The following is a 17,316-nucleotide window of genomic DNA, read 5'->3' as shown; positions in this document are numbered from 1 at the left end:
CTCTTTATATTGTAGTTTGGCCTGTTTTTACGGCAGATGGCTTAGATTCACATCTGTAGCCTTCCGAGTCTTATATTGTAGTTTGGCCTGTTTTTACGGCAGATGGCTTAGATTCACATCTGTAGCCTTCCGAGTCTTATATTGTAGTTTGGCCTGTTTTTACGGCAGATGGCTTAGATTCACATCTGTAGCCTTCCGAGTCTTATATTGTAGTTTGGCCTGTTTTTACGGCAGATGGCTTAGATTCACATCTGTAGCCTTCCGAGTCTTATATTGTAGTTTGGCCTGTTTTTACGGCAGATGGCTTAGATTCACATCTGTAGCCTTCCGCTTAGATTCATATCCTGTTTTTACGGCAGATGGCTTAGATTCACATCTGTAGCCTTCTTCTTATATTGTAGTTTGGCCTGTTTTTACGGCAGATGGCTTAGATTCACATCTGTAGCCTTCCGAGTCTTATATTGTAGTTTGGCCTGTTTTTACGGCAGATGGCTTAGATTCACATCTGTAGCCTTCCGATTCTTATATTGTAGTTTGGCCTGTTTTTACGGCAGATGGCTTAGATTCACATCTGTAGCCTTCCGATTCTTATATTGTAGTTTGGCCTGTTTTTACGGCAGATGGCTTAGATTCACATCTGTAGCCTTCCGAGTCTTATATTGTAGTTTGGCCTGTTTTTACAGTAGATTATTTCGATTTGAATCTGTGCTCTTCTGACTTTATAAGAAGTGTCGGCAAACCTCCGTCACAGAGATGGAAAGAGCCTCTATTTGTCACGTACTGTACAGCAGGGACAAACTGACAGTCACTCTGGTATGACTTGTCAGTTTTTATTGGCTTTCAACATCTGGTTCTAGAATGTCCGTGACCCTGTTCTTAGCACAGAGGACACCAGCCCAGCAACATAAACAGAATCTTACTGTACATAGATTTGTCCACTCCATGGCATCTGTTATTGACTGCCTCGGACATGGACTGTTAGTAGCAGCACTGTACTGTAGGAAACTGTACTGCACTGTACTGTGTGGGCTGAAGTATAACAAGCAATGGCAAAACACAATGTACATTTCCAGACTGAGCCTATGACCCGGACATTGTGGTGATTGGACTATTCAACCTCCCACACCTCGGTGTAATGTACACTGATGTTTTATTCCTCTCATTCAGACAGTCATTGAAAGAAATGTCTATATGGACAAAAGAATCCATACGAAGTAGAAAATATCCATAGTAAAATCTATGTATGAGCACGTGAAGGGTAAAGGGGCCCTATTAACAGAGTATTGTTAGTATAACTCAGGGCCCAGGGGTCAAGGGTTAGGGGAGTGCATCTGTCATGTGAGCAGGGATTGACGTGTTGGAGTTATGGTTGTGATAAATAGGATCGGAGGGAGGGCGTTGGCCCAGGAGTGTCAGGTTAACATTGCGTGGGAAGCTCTACTGGCAAGAATAATAACCAAGGCAATGCATTATACCGCACCACCTATTCCATTGTAGATATAGGCTGTTAAACTGTAAGACCATATGTAGGCCACAAACTCTTTCTTTCTGTCCCCTGGTTTACTTGATGATTGTGGAAACGCCTCTAGGCTCTATTGTGAGTGACTTGGATCCTTCCCTGGGCTGGTCTCAAACAGGTCTGCTCAACACCTTTCACACGACCTGTCAAACAAGCCTGATGGAATGGTGTCAGCCAGGTACCTGAACGTCTATGCTCTTGAAACAGATGTTCTTACGATTCTAGAAGAATTACCGTGTACATGTTGCCGGGGTGTAAGTAAGTACACTGGAATGGAAGAAAGAACTCCAGGCATCTCAAACGTGTCAAAAACAACCCAAGAAAACATCCTCCTCCTCCAAAAACAAACCGGCTGCAGAAGCTTTTGCACGTGTTCCTTGTCAATAAACTGGGAAAGACATCAGAGGAGAAGTTTAGAGAATGAACTGACAATAGACTACTCTGTTCAAAGAAACTACAGTATGTGGAAGTCAGGGTACATTTGACTGTGTGGATGGATATAGGGAAAACAATCAGCTTTCAATGGCAAATGTAAGGCCAGTAAAGTGACACAGCCATTTACCATGGAAAGGTTTGTAGTCTACAAGCTCTTTAGTCAGGTTACTCAGCTAGTTTTTCAGAGAGGCCCTAATGAACACTCCTGGATGTAGCTTGACAGACACTCAGCCCTGTTAGCCCTGGGGTGCGTCTCAAAAGGCACCCTATTCCCTATGTAGTGTGCTATTTTTGACTAGAGCCCTATGGGCCCTGGTCAAACGTAGTGCACTGAAGAGAAAGGGGTGCCATTTGGAATGCAATCCTGGTCTACCCAAGGCCAAAGATAACAACTGATGCCTGGGCTGATACAAAATTAAGCTGAAGCACACTGCTAGCTAATGCATTGAGCATAAATAGGTCAGACTTCCCTCTCTGAATAATCGGGAGAAAAGTGGACTGGCTCTACCAGAGAGGGCACCACATAAACAACATGTCACAGCCATATCTAGATGGGATACAGTGCAATGTTGGGGCAAGAGTTGTTGTTTGGCGTTGTTTACTGAAGCTGTGCCATAGTGTTAGCTATTAGCTGAAGCTGTGTCATAGTGTTGGCTGAAGCTGTGTCATAGTGTTATCCGTTAGCTGTGCCTTAGTGTTAGCTGAAGCTGTGTCATAGTGTTAGCTGTTAGCTGACGCTTCTGCTAAAGGAGCTAGTTTCATTCCACAAAAACAATGTGCCACAGCCATCTAGAGGGCCTAAATTTAGTTGTTGTTGTTTTGAGTTGTTTACTGAAGCTGGGTTATTGTGTTAGCTAAAGCTGGGTTGAAGGAGCAAGCTAGCTAGCTGCATTACTACCTGTGTTTTAAGTGCCGACTGGCTGGCTGGCTGGCTGGCCCAAGCCTCTAAGTATGTGAGTGAGCCATCCATTTAGACCGTAAAACTGCAAATTATCCCTCCAGATGTGTGCTCCAGTTATGCCTTAAGCGCCGGATTAAATGCTAATTTGCATTAGGAAGATTTACTCTGCAACCGGTATTACTTGAATTTGCATCGAGAGGAAAAAACACTTTTTGTTTTCTCTGTTTCTTTTTTTTTGACATGACGGTGCTCCTGCAAGATAAATATGTTTTGTGTGCTGAAGGAGGTAAATCTCCTAGAAATCAGGAGTAGCACAAGAAGAATCATATGCATGGACACCTGAAGCATGCAGGATCCTTCTACCCTCTCAATTACCTTGCCAATGAATACATTACTCAAAGAAGAAGACAACAAGTATTGTGTTGAGAATAATGTATAGTAACTATTCAAAAGTAAAACTAACATAACTTCATAGGTGTCTTTTGTGGCTGGAACCATAATCTCACAGTATGGGCCACTGTAACTAACAACACAACCACCCTAGCCCCTTCTGGCTTACTAACCCAGGCAGTTTGTATATAAAACATTGCTCCTATTGAAGCCGGGACAGAAACCCACCTGCTTAACAGGGCTAAATCCAAATAAAAGCCGCCCTGTCTCCCTAACCGATTAGACTGAACCAAGCAGCTGAAACCAAGTGGCTGGTGTCAGCCGAAACAACAGCAGACAGTAAACAGGGAATGTCTGGCCTGTGCCAGGTACAGTGCAGTAAAACCAGGGCCAGGGGGTGCCAGTCCTAGGGCAGTGCACTGTAGAGAAACGTTGTGGGTCCACGGAGCCAATTGACAAGGAACACAATGGTTCTAGTGTATCCTGATCTGCCATTTTGGATCTAGGTTGGTCCAGGTTGCCCTATGACCAGGTCTTCCCCTAAAAAGACACCAGTCTATTTGGACATGGCAGCCAGGCACACTCGTAAACAAGACATGGGAACAAATATCTCTCACCATTGCTGTATGGAAAATATCACTGTCAAGTCAAAAAACAATTGTTTGCACAACATGGTATGCACAACAATACAACAGCCTGTAAGTCACACAAGTGTTCTAGGGCGCCAGAGCCACCCCAACACATACCTTCACACAACCTGTACACAATACCGTTGGATCTGTTCTACATAACAGGGGCCATTGTGGGCCAATGTCATTGTCATTAACACAAAAGCCCTGGCAATTACAGGATGATTCTCTAACCCTACCCTCCATCCCTTCCTGCAATAGGCTGCCATTTTGATTCCTGCTAAACCAGTTTACCCCTTTTTAAGTCTTGGTCACCCAATTGCGTCTGTGTCAGCTCTCTGTGTAATGTGATAGTGTCTTTTCTATGGACTGTCATCAGACCCCTGGAAGTCTCCTTTTACCTTGGCTGGGTCACTGTATCAGTGTTTGTCCCAAAGGTGCTACATTATCAGAGCCTGTCCCCAGGGTGCTACATTATCAGAGCCTGTCCCCAGGGTGCTACATTATCAGAGCCTGTCCCCAGGGTGCTACATTATCAGAGCCTGTCCCCAGGGTGCTACATTATCAGAGCCTGTCCCCAGGATGCTACATTATCAGGGCCTGTCCACAGGGTGCTACATTATCAGAGCCTGTCCCCAGGGTGCTACATTATCAGAGACTGTCCCCAGGGTGCTACATTATCAGAGATTGTCCCCAGGGTGCTACATTATCAGAGATTGTCCCCAGGGTGCTACATTATCAGAGCCTGTACCCAGGACACTACATACGTGAATTTTGTGACAAAGCCGAGCACCCAATAGCCTGAGTCATAACAATCTACCAGGGATTTTATGGGGTGGGTTTTTATGGGTGCAACTCAAGACCCGACAAAGCACAGAGCACACTGACTGACACAGCCGTTGTTGTTTCCCATAGACCGGGTTAGAATATAAAGAGAAGCTCTGTGTGAGAGTATGCTACTACTAATATAGGTCGATGCCATCACATAGCCATAGTGCTAGCCATTTCTTCAGATGTATTAGACATATTCTGAAGAGAACAGAGCGTATGTGTACGTGGGTGTGTGTTGACCTAGTTAACGGACTGCTGAAGCAGAACAATTAACATTTTTTGGAAGTGTTTTCCTTAATGACATCCATTTCCGCCTATGTCAGTGAGTCGAGTCCCGTCATGTCCAGCGATGAGCTAGCTGCTAGCTAGATTAAGTAAACACAGCAGTTCAGAACTTGAATACAAACTCCAATTAAACATGAATGATGAATCGCACCATGCCCTTATTTGGTCAGTAGTGTAGATCAGAATGCAGGGAGGAAGATAATGATGCACTGAGGAGGGAAATCCACTCAGAAAACTCAACTAAATGTAGTATGGATCTCACTCAAAGAACTCAACTAAATGTAGTATGGATCTCACTCAAAGAACTCAACTAAATGTAGTATGGATCTCACTCAAAGAACTCAACTAAATGTAGTATGGATCTCACTCAAAGAACTCAACTAAATGTAGTATGGATCTCACTCAAAGAACTCAACTAAATGTAGTATGGATCTCACTCAAAGAACTCAACTAAATGTAGTATGGATCTCACTCAAAGAACTCAACTAAATGTAGTATGGATCTCACCCAAAGAACTCAACTAAATGTAGTATGGATCTCACTCAAAGAACTCAACTAAATGTAGTATGGATCTCACTCAAAGAACTCAACTAAATGTAGTATGGATCTCACCCAAAGAACTCACCTAAATGTAGTATGGATCTCACTCAAAGAAAACTAATCTAAAATGTAGTATGGATCTCACTCAAAGAACTAAACTAAATGTAGTATGGATCTCACTCAAAGAACTCAACTAAATGTAGTATGGATCTCACTCAAAGAACTCAACTAAATGTAGTATGGATCTCACTCAAAGAACTAAACTAAATGTATTATGCACCTCACTCAAAGAACTAAACTAAATGTAGTATGGATCTCACTCAAAGAAAACTAATCTAAAATGTAGTATGGATCACATTACTTTTTATAGCTCGGATGAATGTGAATTATGTCCTTGTCCATCAAACCGATAGAAATCAAACATTTTCTAACTTAAAATCCATCTGGACACAATTAAGTTACCGTAATATCAAAATCGTACAATCGAATTCTGCTGTTATGAATCGTAGCCTACACCAACAATGAAGAACAAACTTAAAGGGGCACTGTGGAAGCTCATAAACAGTTGTCTATATTAATGATAGGAGCCTCAGTGTCTTGATAACTCTTTCATCAACTAGAACTGACACTATTTTCATCCATTTCACACAGCTTTTATTGATAGAAACCAGGGCAGTCGTCACAATAATCTCATGCTTTGTGTTGCAGTGGTAGGAAGTATACAGTTACATTCTCTTCATACAGTATGTAAAAGAGCTCAATGACGGACAGGGACAAGCCTCTGTATGGCAGCGATAGGTAATAAAGTCTGAGCACACACACACACACACACTGTGCCCAGTATGGCCCACCCTGGAAATTTGGGCAAGTTTCATCAAACCCTGTTTCAAGAAGAGGTTGAAATGAGGACAGGCATTCTGATCCCAGCAGGGAAGGAGAAGGAGAAATGTACAGTCAGGGAGAGAGAGGAAAGGAGGGAGGGAGGAAGGTACAGGGAGGGAGGGAGGTACAGGGTGGGAGGGCAGGACAGTGAGGGAGAGAAGGGAAAGGAGGGAGGGAGGAAGGTACAGGGAGGGAGGGAGGTACAGGGAGGGAGGGCAGGACAGTGAGGGAGAGAAGGGAAAGGAGGGAGGGAGGAAGGTACAGGGAGGGAGAGAGTGGAAAGGAGGGAGGGAGGAAGGTACAGGGAGGGAGGGCAGGACAGTGAGGGAGAGAGGGGAAAGGAGGGAGGGAGGAAGGTACAGGGAGGGAGGAAGGTACAGGGAGGGAGAGAATGGAAAGGAGGGAGGGAGGAAGGTACAGGGAGGGAGGGCAGGACAGTGAGGGAGAGAGGGGAAAGGAGGGAGGGAGGAAGGTACAGTAAGAGGGAGAGAAAGAGAGGAGAAAGGAGGGAGGGAGGGACAGTCAGAGAGTGAACGAGAGAGAAAAGGGGGAAGGGAGAGAGGAATGTACAGTCAGAGGGAGAGAGGAGAAAGGAGGGATTGAGGAAGGTACAGGGAGGGAGGAAGGTACAGTAAGAGGGAGAGAAAGAGGAGAAAGGAGGGAGGGAGGGAGGGACAGTCAGAGAGTGAACGAGAGAGAAAGGAGGGAGGGGGGACAGTCAGAGAGTGAACGAGAGAGAAAAGGGGGAAGGGAGAGAGGAATGTACAGTCAGAGGGAGAGAGGAGAAAGGAGGGATTGAGGAAGGTACAGGGAGGGAGGAAGGTACAGTAAGAGGGAGAGAAAGAGGAGAAAGAGGAGAAAGGAGGGAGGGAGGGACAGTCAGAGAGTGAACGAGAGAGAAAAGGGGGAAGGGAGAGAGGAATGTACAGTCAGAGGGAGAGAGAGAGGAGAAAGGAGGGAGGGAGGAAGGTACAGGGAGGGAGGGATGAAGGTACAGTAAGAGGGAGAGAAAGAGAGGAGAAGGGAGGGAGGGAGGTACAGTCAGAGAGTGAACGAGAGAGAAAAGGGGGGGAAGGGAGAGAGGAATGTACAGTCAGGGAGTGAGAGAGAGGGGAGATGCAGCAACAGAGACGGGGAGGTAGGAAACTAGTAGTTACCGCTGTATGAGTATCAATTCATTAGGTCATATCCTTCCTTTCTCCTCTCATCTTTTAATGAAGAGAATCATGTTCAGTGTTTTTAACTAAGGCAGTCTTTGAATGTCATACAACATTTAGTTCATAAGACAACTGTAATAATTATTTTATTTTAGTCCATAGCTTCAAGTAATTCTTTTTGAGCACATTTCTCTCTCTCTCTTGTAGTGATAATAATGACTGGTGTATATCACCCCTGTGATATCTCCAGTCTACGACTAACTTCCCATCTGTTAGCTCTGTCGTTTAATAAGTCCTCTTTTATCCAGCATTATACCGCACTCAACATAAAATAGTGTGTGTGTGTAAGTCACACACACAAACACAAAGGTGAGGACCCGACATACAGTAGTTCTCATGTGACCACGTAGAATTAGCAAAGACCCAGGCTTCAATGTCTTTACCTCCTCAAGGAACACCTTCCTTGCTAGGGCAGGTAAAGACACCATGGACATGACCCCTAACACCCCTGTCTCACATTCACATCCCAAACGAGCAACTAACGTCCCTCACAGCCTCACAACCCACAATGCACCGGGGCCAGCCGTACCGAACCACACCACGAGTACGTGGATTTAATTAGATATTAGTATCCAGCCGCGTCTGAATTAATCAAATCAATGCTACTCATTAATTTAGTAGAAGAACATACAATTAAAGGGCTATTAGCGTTCTCTCAGGAGTCTGCCCTTTCATCCTGCCAGTAGAACATTGGGACTTGGCCCAGGTCCAGAGGCAAAGCGTTCTCTTTTAACCGGCACTTCCTCTCCTCCGCCTAACTCGATTCTACTCCTCTTCTCCAGGCTGGTGCCATAGAAGTACAATGACTAGATGTAGTATGTGCAAAAAATAAACGTCGGCGTCACTTTAAATCAATACTCTCTTTTATCCATAAGCATAACATTTAGTGGGAGAATGATAGAGAAATATGTTTTCTTTTTGTATTTGCATGTTTGTGGTACTGATCTAGACCCAGCCACCAGGTACCTACAAGTGTACTGGGCCTTTTGGGTTGTATCTTCATTTGGTCCCTGGCCACATTGATTTAAACACTAACACCATTTCCATGACTTAATGGTGCTTGACAGCATTTATCCTGTAAGTAGCTCGTCATTTAGGATGGCGTCTCGAGAGTTTTAAACTCTAGAAATGTCAACACACTGTAGCATAGTCCCAGTCAATGCTTAACAGGGCACTCTCTAAATAGGGTGACAAGAGATCTGGAGATTTAGGGAATGAGCACACAAATAATCCAGCACCCAAAACTAGGTCATTTTATAGTAATATATTTTGTTCAGATAATTTATCATTTGATCATGGCTGTGTATATCTCAATTGAGGAGGTAAGGAAACTAGACTGAAAATAAGATTGTAAGCTCTTACATAGACTTTGAAGTAGTACTGTATTGTACATGGGACTGTAGGGTCCCCCACAAGCTTTAAACAGTAAATACTTCTATCGGATTCCCTACAAAACATACAGTCAAATATAATCTTATTTAAATACAGCAGGGGAAATCCTCTGCGTTCAAAATGTCAATCTCTGCACCGCATACAGCTGGCCACCTGTTTCTCCCAAAGCACTGAAGCAAACTAGGCTCTGACGGAAAATCATTCTGGGCCAAGGAGATTCTTTTTCTCTCTTTTTTTTGCTCTTGTGAATTAAAGTTAAAACGCTTTCGCTCTGAGTAATCCAGACTCCTCCGACGAACAGTCATTTTTAATTAAAAACATTACCCCATATACAGAGGAAACCAAAGTTGAAGCCTGAAAAAAATACTAACTGCACAGGGATTTCTCTTTCTACTTCGACCTAGCAGTCTCTCGATTTTCTCTCTCTTGCGCTCTCTCACTCTCTTGATATTCTCTCCCTCTCTCACTCTGTCTCTCTGTTTCAATCTTTCTTTCTCTTTCCCTCCTTCTCTCCCTCCTTCCCTCCCTCCCTGCCATCCAAGGCTTCAGTTGATCAAAGGAAGTTCCAGTTTCTTGCTGGTTTTTAACGGTTATGTAACTTTCTCCTGATGAAATACTGGCCTGGGAACAATACTAACCCACCCAGAGCTGAACTGGACCATAGAATTCCTGCAATTTGACTTTTTGGGGTTATGTGATCCTGGCAGGAAGTCAATCCAACTCACACTGCGGCAACGCTTGGCTACTTGGAACGATTGTAAACACCCTAATAAAATGTAATTAATAGGTACCATATACATTGTTTACTGAGTAAAACTGAGTCCAAAAAACTTTGATTAACCACATAAAAACAAGCAACCTCAGCACAGGAATATAACTAAATAAAGCAATATTTCTTAACCACAAGCATATGATTCTTCTGTAGTGCAGTTTTGATTGAACCCCTCCTCTTGTGATGAGCTATGTGTAGTTGGAATGAAGTGTTGTTTCCCTGAGAACAGCAGGACTCTGGCTAGTCTTCCCCAGTGCGTGTTTGACTGAACCTCTCCTATGAGGAGCCAAGTGTATAGTTTTATAGAGAGGGGCAGTTCCAGTGCTGTGTCTGTATCTGGGTCTCTGCCTTACGGCCAGGCCAGGCCCCACCTCTGACTGTCATCCTGCCTGACATTAGGGGGCTAAGCTGTATCTCATTAGGCCTAGGGTGGCAGTGATCCCGTCAACATCACTTGAAGCTCTGGCTCCCACCATAGGGGAAGAAGACGTGTTGTCTCCAAGGTAACGGCCAGATCATTTGGCAGGAACTGCATGCCTTGTTATCCCACAGAAACCCACAGATACTGTAGGCAGCGCAGCTGGCACACACGCACACACCAATACATGTGTGCAAAGACAAACACACGTTTAGTACCTCCACTGCACATAGACATCAACTCCCTCTCTGCCAATCAAACATCCGGCTATTCCAGTATTGATTTAAAACACAATGAAGCCAGGGGCGGGCCAACCGTTTAGGAAAAACCATTGAGTTCATTTGCTGCTCGTACCCTAGGGATAATCATTCTCACTGTTGAAAGAGAAATTGATTTCTGTTAATCATGAGCCAGCGTTATTCAAATCAGTGTGGGGGGTTGGGGTTGGGGGGGGTCAAACCAGGCCAGATATCTTGAAAGAGGGGGTTAGAGAGGGTTATACAAGCAGAATCAAGTATTTAGGTCATAAAGGGCAGTAGAAAATAGTTTTTTTATTGGGTTGTTACAGTCAATGACATGAGTTTGCATATAACCATAGAAATCGAACTGACAGAATGGCATGTAAATCTAACTCATTCCCACTTGATCTCAACTAAGTCTCTTGGCCCATATTCACAAAGAGTCTTTAGATTAGGAGTGCCGATCTAAGATCACTTACGACTTTTAGTTCATAATGAATAACATTTTTTGAACATTTTATAACCTGATCCTAGATCAGCACTCCTACTCTAAAAACACTTTTTGAATACATGCCCTAACCCCCTGTCACATACTCTACTGTACTTCCTGAATGCCAAAAGTGGACTGACCATTCCATAGCCAAGTATCACAAGAATAGCCCTGATCAGACAGCCAGAACAACTGGATGAATTGTAGCATGGTCTATCGATAGGAGGTCAATGGGACAGGGACTAACCTCCTGGACCAACATAACAGCCTCAGGACAAAGGCTGACATGACTATTGCCCCATTTTTAACCAGCCTGATGGTGCTATTGGTGCTATTTTGAGTGAGACTGGATAATTGTTGTAGATCTGTTTGTGAGTGCGTTCAAATAAAGTGGTTGGGGAGAGAGAGAAATCATTAGTTACGACCAATGATGTATACAAACCCTAGATGGCGGATGATATGCATTGGCCATTGAGAGCCTTTGAAGTCACTGGTCGGCCATATTGGCACTTCCCCCAGTAGGAGCAGTCCTCCATAGGAATGAATGGAATTCTACAGTATTTCAATGAAATTTTTTAATGACAAAATTACATGTATTGGATGATCTTTTGCTATAGTGGGGAAAGTAACATTAGTAAGCTAAAAAATATATACTAAAGGAAAATAGATTATGTATTTTTATTTTTATTTTTTTCTGTTTAATGTTTATTAATGTAGACATTAATAAATGCTTTTCTAAAGCTTCCAAAATATTTTTTACAACGTAAGGGAGTGCTAAAATGGAGGCACGGTGGTTTACACCACCATTAATAAACATCCCCTCTGTGAAATAAACAAAAATGAAGAAATATATCACACCCAAAACAAATCCCAAACTCTCCAAATACCAGAGCCATAATCATATCTTAATATCTTTCAATTAACTGTAAACAAACTCCTTCTGCAAGGAAGGAATTCCTTATGTAACTCCTTCACATACTGGAATTGCAAAAAAGTTGGATAATTTTTTCCAATTTCCTGGTTGGTTTCATAGCTGTGATACTTTGGTTTTATTCATCCTAGATCTTAATATCATAATGCTGTATTTAGCTTCACACTCAACTGGGACATCAGATAAACTGTCCGAACAACAACTGTGTCAAAGTTAGACGTTGCCTATTTGCCTGGGCAAAACAAACCGTTTTTCTGCATGTTTGTTTTTGTTTGGTGGCAGGGGCTCTGCCCTGCAAGGCAACTGTTTGTTTCCCACATCTGGCAACAAAAGCATGTGATCAATCATCCATAATAATTTATGACGTCGACACATAATGGCCAGCCCAGGCTCGTAAAAATATATTTGCATTACACAAGGTCCCGTCAGGACCTCTCAATAACAGTACAATAAATGGTGTTTTTGTCCATACACATAGCTCTGATAAGATAACAAACTTTAGCCTCTGTTATACTGCTGCCCTGGCCCTATTTTCTACTGTATGTTGCGATGTTGCTATCTAATGCTGGACCCTATCCCTTAGTTCCTGTTCTCCCAGCCAAGCCAACATCCCGCTACTTTTCCCTTTCCCAAGCCTTGTTGTTATTAGTATATTGGTAGTCCCCAACTCGGAGAAAACGCCCTTCTTTAACCTCTCAGTCCTGAGCAACATGGTCTTTAAGTCAGACACACTGTCCCCTTCATTCATCCTGTCACACTGTAGTAAACAGACTCAGTTCCACCCGAAAGCTACATAGCAGGGAGCATCGCTCTGCACATGAGAGCCCTTGGATTATACCACTGGGTGTGCTTTGTGCAGATGCTGTGGACAGTCCATCATGTCTTATAACAAGTCTAAAGTAACATAAAGTAACAAGTCTAAAGTAATAACAGTTTCTGAGCCAGCACTCTTACTGTACTGGAGTTGTGCAGCAGCACTACAATCCCACAATGCTGTTTGTTTTCAGCTTCAACTTTTCTATATTGAAAGTAACAAACATTTCTGAGCCAGCCAGCCGCTCTTACTGTGCTGGAGTTGTGCAGCAGCACTAGAGTACCCACAATGCAGTTTGTTTTTGTCCATACATCGATTTCTTTCTTACCTTGACATGCTGTCTGGCATGCAGCCGTGACCTGGATAGCCCTCTCCTCTTGGACCCTGCGACATGCCGGGCCGAGATTTCCACGACTCCATTAACGCGGTAACAGGCGAAATTAGATTCAACAAGGGGTTCGTCCCGTGATCCCTTGGGTCATGCCGTGAGAAAGACATTGTCCCCTGTGCTCCGATCTGGTAGTGAAACGAGTGTCCGCCTGAATTAACACCCACAATGGCCGAGGTGGGCACAACATTGTTGTTGTTCTCTTGGTAGTAGCTGCCATCGTTGTTCTCTTGTTTAACTTTAGACAGGAGGTTGTGGGGGAACACGCCGGCTTCGTAACTGCCATTCATCTCCGTGCCCGGAGGTCCCAAGATCCCAGAGAGACTGTATTCGTCAATGTTGTCCCTCAGAGACAAGTAGGTAATCTCGGACGGACCTGACTGGAAGAGACCCATAGAGTGTTGCTGCTGCTGCTCAGTGTAGCACTGAGGATTCATGCATCCGCCGCCATCTTTGTTTGGCTCACTTTTTATCTGTGTGATGAAAGGTGAGCCATTGCCGGGGCAGCCGCTGGCCTGGTTACACTTTGTGTTGTTGCTACCATTACCCAGACACATGCTCCTATAGTCCGTGTCGGGTTCATTCTTGATGAACTTTACCATACCCATGTGGTCCAGGCCTACGTTGAACATCTCCCCGTCCACGCTCTCCACCTTGGGGAACTCAAACTCCTTGAAGTCCTGCTGGTCTCTTCGTCCCTCGGGACTGTTGGAGTCATTCTGGACCATGCCCAGTTCACTAGCAGGGCTGGACACAGCAAAACCACCCCCACCGCCAGAGGGGTTCCTGGGGCTCGAGGACATTGCCATGGGGCCCCCGGTGGTCGGACTGGAGATAGACGATGAAGCCCTCATGTTGTTGGTGCTGCCAGTGGGGCTGGAGACAGACGATGACCTCATGTTGGTAGAGGTGCTGCATGACGGTGGGGAGCGCACGCTGCTCATGCTTTGTGGGCTGGAGATGGGTGAGCGCATCACGTTGAGGGGGCTGGTGAGTGGAGGCGACCCCACCGTGCTGGAGCCTGCCGGGCTGCAGGTGGCCGAGTTCCTTCTGTGGACGTGGTTGTGGGCCAGAGCTGGCCCGGCAGCGTTATGCTGGTTGACGGGGTTACTGATGGTCGTACAGGCGAACGGCCCCCCAAAGCAGGTGGGGCTGGTGGTGGACGAAACTAGGTTGTTGCTGCCCCCGGGGCTGGAGATGGAGCTGGGCGCCTGGGGGCTGCAGGACAGAGACAAGCCCAAGACGGCTGACCCTGATGGGGTTCCAGATGAGCAGCAATCCCCTGGGGTGGAGCTAGGCTGCTTCAGGAACCCCGTAGAAGGGGACATCAACTTGGGGCTCCCCGTGGACGCAGCACACTGGCTGTCCTCGAGACAGGAGCGCCCGCAAACTCCCGCTGGGTACATCTTCCCCGGACTACAATGACCCCCCTGTTGGCCGAAGCCGCCAAAGTCTGTGGCCTCCCTGGCCGCGTTCATATACAAGCCCATGGACTCAGCCACAGTTTTGGACAGCTCCTTGGAGTCCATCATCTCTGGCTTCCTCCCATGGAGGGATCGGTTAAAGAGGGGGAGAACAAAAGGCTGGTGTTGGTTCGGGGTCAGTTTGAGAGTAGGCTGCTGCTCTGGCTTCTTCTTCTCTTCGTTGTTATTGTTACTCTCCTTGCTGTCGGCTGTGTTGCTGCTGGGGGAGCAGCTGACATTGACTATGTCCATCAGGACATCACTGTTGCTGTTCAGGTTCAGGCTGTCGGCCTCCTCGGCTCCGCTGCAGCAGTAGTCCATGGCACTGCTGGGGACATGGGACCATCTGTTCTTCTCTGTGTCCGTGGATCCTTCGAAGAAACTTGGGTATCTTTTGGTCTCCATTGCTGGGTCATTGATTTACCTGCAGGTTGTAGGAATACATTAATTTGATGAATGCTGTTTAAATATGAATTCAAAGTGGTAGGGTATTTTTTATGCATTATTCACATAGCATGCAAAAGCTGCTGGAATCTCACATTGCCGAAGCTGGGGGGGTCATAGAACGATTTGTGTTGTCATGTCTGAGTAATACTCGTTCTATGACTCAATTCCCCATCACACCTTATCATACATTGCAAGTTACTTCTTATAATGCATTTCTTTAGATTTATGACATGATACCTTCTGGTTTGCAGGATTAATTGCATTAACTGTACTATTAAATCGCCAAGTCAGTACAGTTTGATTTTTTTTTTAAATACATGACGTAGTTTTATAGTTTTAATTTCCTCCTCTTGGGCACTTTCATTGGATAGAGACAGACACAGCGTCACATAAACTTTCATCACGGATTGGCCCGACGATTCTGTCAATCCCCTATTGTTTTTTCAGACACAACATAGCTGCGACATAACTTGAAAATGGTATCTATCTTTGAGCGTCTTCTGGAAAACATATAACAACTTTCTAGAATAATTCAATGCGCAATATTGACCCATGCTATCACATTTAGCCCTTTATATTATGCGTATTGTAATGTTGTTGTTCCTAAACTTATGCCCTGGTAAACTTATGCTTTAGCCTACTGTCAAAGAGAAGGACTAAAGAAAAACACTGATATTTTGATGAGGTGACCTAATTACGGGTTAGGCTATACTAAATGAGAAAGCTTATGAGATAGGATAGTTGTCGACGCACAAACTACAAAAAAAGGTAGGCTACATGCCAGGTTGTAACGACAGATGAAGGCTATGCAATATTTTGCGGGGCAATCTGATCTACCAAAATGCACATCACAGTTTTGACATTGATGGCAACTGATCGAAGAGTGTGCAAAACTATTTCAAAAGTGCATTAATAGTTAGCAAGCAGGTCATTTCAGACATCTCAGTCCTGCAATGACAGCAGAGCAAGCCGTACTCTTATCCATTATTATTATTATTGTAAAGAATGATTATCTGATGGAAATGTCGCTGGAGACAAAGTTCAAGTTGTTATTAACTGATCTTTGAAAAGTCATAAACAACCGATTTTAAGTTTAGATTCCATAATAAATAAATGCGCCAATAGCTTGCTGGGCGCAAATAAGTCCTATTATTATTATTATTATTATTATTATTAGGCTATTTTTATTGTTTAGAGAGAAAGAGAAAGAGAGCAGCCTTTAATTGTATTTATAGCCTATACTGTAGGTCACAATCTGTCCGAGCGGTCCCTCAGGATATAGTTAAAAGTTAAAGATTTCCTGGGGATAATTCAGGTGACAATTAAAGTGATTTACATTTCGTTTAGGGAGTTGACATATTCATCTAAGTATTATAATAACCACAAGTATTTTACCTACCTCGAGCTATATCATTCTGCGCCCTTACCTTAATTACGACATTCAGATTTGTCAAGTGGCTGTGTTGCTGGGCGGCAATAATCCAGAAGAGAGAATAAAGACACGAAACCAAGCCTGTACCTTATTTCTTCTTCTTTACAATATCCCCCACTTCAGCTTTTCTGCATTTTCTCTTTCCATACATGTAGTTTCAGTTCTGACAGCTCAACGCACAGAACAGTAGGCTAGAACTCTGCTGAGCTGCGTAGCCTATATCACTCGTAATCCTCGACATCAAGACGCTGCTTGGACACACCGATCGAGAGGGACATATAGATCGGACGCATCAGGTATTCTCACATTCGGACCATAATTCCGCAGATTTATGATTTTCTAGCCATTCGATAGAATGACTGATAAAAACAGCGAAGGAGTCAGACAGACTTGCAGTGCGACGTCATTCTGTGCACATGAACCCTCCTTCTGTAACGAGTGCAATACAAACTCTGAAGGGGTGGCGGGGACGAGAGAGGGAGAGTGGTGTGGAGGGAGGGAGGGGAGTGCGTTCGGTCGCAGGCTCCTGAGCACAGGTACGCTATTGCGCTGGAAATAGAGTACCTTTACATTTGAAGTATGGTTGAGTTTCTCCGTTTTAATACTTAATACTCAAAATGCTTTTTGGATAGGAGGAGACGTCTCATGAGCAAAACATTTTTTTTTATATAGTGTAGAACAGAATAATACATTGCAGTGGGCTTTAAATACTACATTTACTAATAGGCCTAAATTCAACATGAATAAAATACACAGTAGGCCTATAGATGTTGCAAAAAAACAGGTATATTATGCATAGTATGCATCGTTTACCACTTTGAAATCTAACTATTGCTCTTTGACAATGGCACTGTGCTTTGCAAGGCTGACATTTTGCACATTTATCTGTAATAATGTGCTG

The 17,316-nt window shown here is 44.2% G+C and overlaps 1 protein-coding gene across 3 annotated transcripts in view; it reads right to left on the bottom strand.

Annotated features, from left to right (window-relative positions):
* Positions 1 to 16,852, bottom strand: part of LOC112261291 (mineralocorticoid receptor-like) — a 97,795-nt gene extending 80,943 nt beyond the window's left edge. For 2 of the 3 annotated variants that reach the window (XM_042312089.1, XM_042312091.1), the window contains exons 1-2: positions 16,411 to 16,852; positions 13,014 to 14,960 (exon numbers count right to left, since the gene is read on the bottom strand). In XM_042312089.1, the coding sequence (XP_042168023.1) occupies positions 13,014 to 14,941 (1,928 nt within the window). In that variant the 5' untranslated portion in view covers positions 14,942 to 14,960; positions 16,411 to 16,852. The remainder of the gene's footprint in view (positions 1 to 13,013; positions 14,961 to 16,410) is intronic. The other variant, XM_042312090.1, reaches the window with a different exon arrangement.
* Positions 16,853 to 17,316: the final 464 nt, after the last annotated feature.

This window comes from Oncorhynchus tshawytscha, linkage group LG34, assembly GCF_018296145.1.
Source record: "Oncorhynchus tshawytscha isolate Ot180627B linkage group LG34, Otsh_v2.0, whole genome shotgun sequence".
Classification (NCBI taxonomy): Eukaryota; Metazoa; Chordata; class Actinopteri; order Salmoniformes; family Salmonidae; genus Oncorhynchus; species Oncorhynchus tshawytscha.
The sequence above is the reverse complement of the archived record's forward strand: the minus strand, read 5'-3'. Positions and strand labels throughout refer to the sequence as shown.